Source organism: Penaeus monodon, chromosome 1 (assembly GCF_015228065.2).
Source record: "Penaeus monodon isolate SGIC_2016 chromosome 1, NSTDA_Pmon_1, whole genome shotgun sequence".
NCBI lineage: Eukaryota > Metazoa > Arthropoda > Malacostraca > Decapoda > Penaeidae > Penaeus > Penaeus monodon.
The window spans coordinates 43,313,703-43,318,702 of record NC_051386.1 but is presented as its reverse complement, the minus strand read 5'-3'; the positions used below and the strand labels follow the sequence as shown (position 1 = coordinate 43,318,702).

Sequence of the window (5,000 nt, the reverse complement as noted above, 5' to 3'; positions counted from 1 at the left end):
GTCAGCCCACCTGGAGGGAGGCGAGAGCTGACCCTACCGCGTCGGTAGCTTGGAACGAACTCCCCGGAGGGAGGCGAGGGCTGACCTTAGTGCGGTGGTAGCTTAGCACGAACTCCCGGTCAAACGAGGTCAGATATAAAATGTGACCTCCGCCCTCGCTGAGCGGGTGGTTCTTATTTGGGACATTTGGATCCACGTGGAAAACAGCCACGTGGTCCACTGGTAATAGAAATAGAATTATCCACATCCTGTAACAGAAATAGAATTATCCACATCTTATACACACACACACACACACACACACACACACACACAGACCTAGGCGCAGAGGGTGAATTCCAGAACAACTCGAAGCCAGTCCCAAGCTCCGATAAATGGGGAGGATTGGCGCCTGTAAAACCTTGCCAGACTGCTTATCAAGGAGGACTGAAAGGGAAAAGGACCAAGAAAGGATGTTCTCCAAAAGTGATGTGATATGGAAGTGTGGGGAATGCACTATGGGATGCAGAATAATAGGAACGGTGGGCAGTTTGATTGTGGGTATAGTGACTGGTAAAGGTAGAAATATGGGCCAGATGATTATTTAAAAGATCAACAAACTGTGGGTACTGGAGACCAGTTGGGAGGAGGAGGAAGCAAAAAAGCATGGGGATAGTTACAAGTTCTTCTACTATAGAGTCGAAGCGAAAAGAAACGGTGTAGGCATTGGTTTAGATCCAGAACTATGCAATGCTATCCAATGAAGGCCCAACAGGCTGTTGTAAAAGAAGGTAGAGTAAACAAGTAAGTGGTAAACTTCCTGAGTGCATGCATATCTAAGAGTAGCTATGATTTTAGGATCAGATGGACAACAGGCTCCAGAAGATAATGATAGATGAGCCACTGTAGATTGGAAGAGATCTGAATCTGAAATAGATGTGGTAGAAACAACACCCAACTAGACCATATGCATTGTCGAAGAAACAAAGGAAGTGGAATGCAAAGTCATCCATGGAAAACATATACGGAATACTAGTGAAATATCAAAGCAGAAAAGGAGAATAAGACTACTAGAAGTTGGAAAAAATAATTTTATACATTAGTAAGAAGGTTCCACGTTGTCATAGACAACTTGGAGCCTTCTTCCTAATGTTCCTATGAGTCTAATGGCGCAAGAAGCTGCAAAGAGAATACTTCGAGAATCGTAAGGCAAATGCAAAGAAAGTGAGGAAACCTTGTAGGTGGAATGGGGATGTTCAAACTACTAAAAGTTGAGATAAGATAAAGAAGAGCAAGGTAAAGTCTAACAGAAGGTTTGTGTTTCTGCATCCAGAGGAAGGACCATAAAAGACAGTAAGCTCTCCATATAACAAAAATAGATACACAGTGGACAGACTGCATGCTAAACACTGTGGAATCGATTTAATGAAATCATCATGTCTGGAAAAAGGAGAAAGCTTGCTAATCCCAGTCTACAAGGGTTAGAAGAAGTACAAAGCTATGGAAACTACTGTTGCATCCAGTTCACTTTTATATATTATGAAAGTCTGGGAGAAAGATAGATAGGAGAGTGACAAGAATAGTTGAGATTGGGGGAGAGCATTTCGGATAGTAGTGACGAAGGAGCAGTGAATGGAGCAGATAGAGATAAAGTGGAGATAAAGAAATTAATACTCGCACAAGGGAAAATGTAACTGATCAATTTCAGGAATTGGGGAGCTAGAAGGAAAGTTTAGAGAGGCATGGATAAAGCATCCCGTATTGTCTATCATGAAGATGAGCAGGTCATGAGAAACTGGAGAAGTTGAAGATGGGGAGGAAGAAGAGGGGAGGGTGTGAATTAGGATAGAGAGAGTGTATCAAAGTTACGTGAAAATAGTAGAGGCATTGGAAAGAGTGAGTCCACACTGGCAATTCCACACATTTATACAATATTGAACATAGAAATAGAAAGGAAAACACTCCCACAAACAAACTCACATCTAGAAAACGGTCACAAGCACATGTAAGTTTAAAGCAGATAAAATACTATTTGCCTTAAAGAAAGAAAAAAAAACACTAGCTTTTGAAAAGTCCAGCGGCCTTTTCAATCCCTAGGCATTTTTTCATGGTAAATTATGATGAACACTTAAACATGCCTGTTAATATGACTCAAAGTGCATATAGAGCATGGTACTGTTATGGTTTGATAACTATCTTTAAGAATTGGTCTGATTTTTTAATTTTATTTTACTATTGCTGCTTGCTACTGATGGTAAATTTGCATGAATCAATTTACATTAACCTTGTAGAACTGTGTAAATGTTGTATTAGTGTTGTGGCTTTAGATAGATGAGCTTCATGTAGTTTCTTATCCATCTGTTTATCTAAGTCTCTTATCTTCATCTCTGTACTTGATTTCACTGTGTTCAGGTGATTTAAAGCACCTTTGTTAATTTATGTTGACTAGGCTGACCCTTTAAGAAATATGTGAGGAGAAACGTTATGTAAATGTACATAATATAATCTGAGATGTTTTATGTTATTTGATTTCCTATAGGAAATCAAATATTGATGAAAAGCTTTGCAGTATCTTTAAAAAATGCTTTAATATTCTGTCTGTTCAAGCTGTTATCTGTTCCACTTCCCTCTGTCCGAATTAGCACCAATTGATTTTCTGTAACAGGCAGTTGCTCTGTTAAACACACGAGCCTCGCAGCCATTCACCCGAGCCTATTGATTGTGCTTATAAGTTTGAACGGCACTTGATCTATTTTCATTAAGGATGCTGGTGCTGGGAAATGCACTGCAGGGTATATATCTTCCTATGTCTTTTCCGGTATATATTTTTTAGCGATGCATATCTTTGTCTGTCTGTCTGTCTGTCTCTGTCTCTGTCTCTCTGTCTGTCTGGTCTGTCTCTCTGTCTTCTTCTCTCTCTCTCTCTCTCTCTTTCTCTCTATCATTATTATATATATATATATATATATATATATATATATATATATATATATATATATATATCTCACTGTCTGTCGTGTGATGTACACTATCGCAAGGTAAAGTTCTCCAAGGAAAACGCGACAGATAATGAAGAACGCGAGATGAGCAAACCAGAGACCTTAGAAAAGTTTTGACTGAAGGTTTTATGTGCAGTTGCTCTAACAGTTCCCTCCCTCCCCTCATTGCAGGCCATCTAAGCTGAAACTCGGCAAGTGGGTGAAGAGCTTGTTCAGGGTGGCCCTCCACGCCTTCGCCATCATCTATACGTTTCTTGCTAAGTCAGTACATCTGTACACATATATATCCCTCCCTCCCCCACACACATAGTCATGAACACCACGGGTATGAGAACTATTAGAACGCTTGTTTTGACCCTCCACACACTATAAAAGAAAGAAAAGAAGACAACTTGGTAGGTACTTTCAACCCTAAACTCTCATCATTTACACGCGCCTAAGCATAAACAACTTTAGCGCATCTACAAGACATTTGTTCCGCTGCTTATGGAACAGAAAAACTAATTCCTTTCTCTATAAACTTTTCTATAAATCGAGACCAACGGTATGTTGGGTGTCGAAAGTTTTATGATTTAGAGAAATTCACCAGAATTATTTATCTGGCCGCCCTCATATCCATGCGTGGGCATGTTACCCTCCGATAAAACACACACACACACACACACACACACACACACACACACACACACACACACACACACACACACACACACACACACACACACACACACACACAGTCCTTACAACAGTTTAAGTCTTCTTAGAAATGCTTCCGGAGAACATCTTTTTAGCTTAGAAAAAATTGGTGGTTTTGTAGCATGTCACCAATTTTCCAGGCACTGTCTTAGTGTGGTAGCGTTATAGGAACAAAACTGGTTATGCCATTTTTAATCGTAGTCGTCACTGTCTAACTACTGTTGCTTTAGTCTTCATTGAGTACATCGGCATTGCTACAATTACTACTCAGTGTATCAGTGTTATAACACACCTACACTGACTGCAACTGTTTTACATCGACACTAAACTCACCAGTATCATAGTGGCGAATCACAGGACATAACACTTTTACAACTCAAAACTGAGCACTCCTAACTATACAAGTTTTACAGCAATAACACTTCGCTGTCTGTACCTAAACAGTGTTGCACATCTGTGTTGGTAGCATGTTGTGTCTAAATGTGTAGAGTACCCTGAGGTAGATGTTTTGTGTCGTGGTTCAGCGTCCAGCATGAAGTGTAGAAAGAGGAGCTGTCATGCAATGGATACCGTGTCTCATTTGCACAGAACTGAAAGATTTCTAAACTACAAGTTCAGTTAATATTATTATTATTGTCATTATTCTTCTTGTTACTTTAATATTATTGTTATTGTTATATTTTTTACCGTTATCATCATCATTATTATTACAATTATTATTATTATTGTTGTTTTTGTTATTACTATTACTTCTAGAATTACAAACTGTATTATTGATCATCATCATCATCATCATCATCATCATCATCATCATCATCATCATCATCATCATCATCATCATCATCATCATCATCATCATCATCATCATCATTATTATTGTTCTTGTTGTTATTACTATTCTTTTTATTATTATCATTACAATCATTATCATCGACATCATCGTTATTATAGAAATATAATGGAAATATTAGTAATAATAATAATAAAAAAAGATTATGATATCAGTTTTAATTGTTACCGTTATCACTAATTATCATTAACATTATTAAAAATTTATTATTATCATAATCTTCATTCTGTTATCATTATTATTATTATTATCATTATTATTATTATTATTATTATTATTATTATTAATATTATTATTATCATTATTATTATTATTAATATCGTTATTATTATTGTTTTCTTCTTCCTCTTTCTTCTTCTTCTTCTTCTTATTATTATTATTATATAATAATAATAATAATAATAGTAATAATAATAATAACAATAATGATAATAATAACAATAATAATAATAATAATAATAATAACAATAATAATA

General features: G+C 36.7%; 1 protein-coding gene across 2 annotated transcripts in view; it reads left to right on the top strand.

The window, feature by feature from the left end:
• The window catches only part of LOC119572681 (carbohydrate sulfotransferase 11-like), a 33,185-nt gene that overhangs the window by 9,817 nt on the left and 18,368 nt on the right, over positions 1–5,000 (top strand). Inside the window, exon 2 of one of the 2 annotated variants that reach the window (XM_037919744.1) lies at positions 3,150–3,239. The exons of the other annotated variant lie outside the window; for it this stretch is intronic. Coding sequence (XP_037775672.1) covers positions 3,150–3,239 — 90 coding nt within the window. The remainder of the gene's footprint in view (positions 1–3,149; positions 3,240–5,000) is intronic. 2 annotated transcript variants of the gene reach the window in all.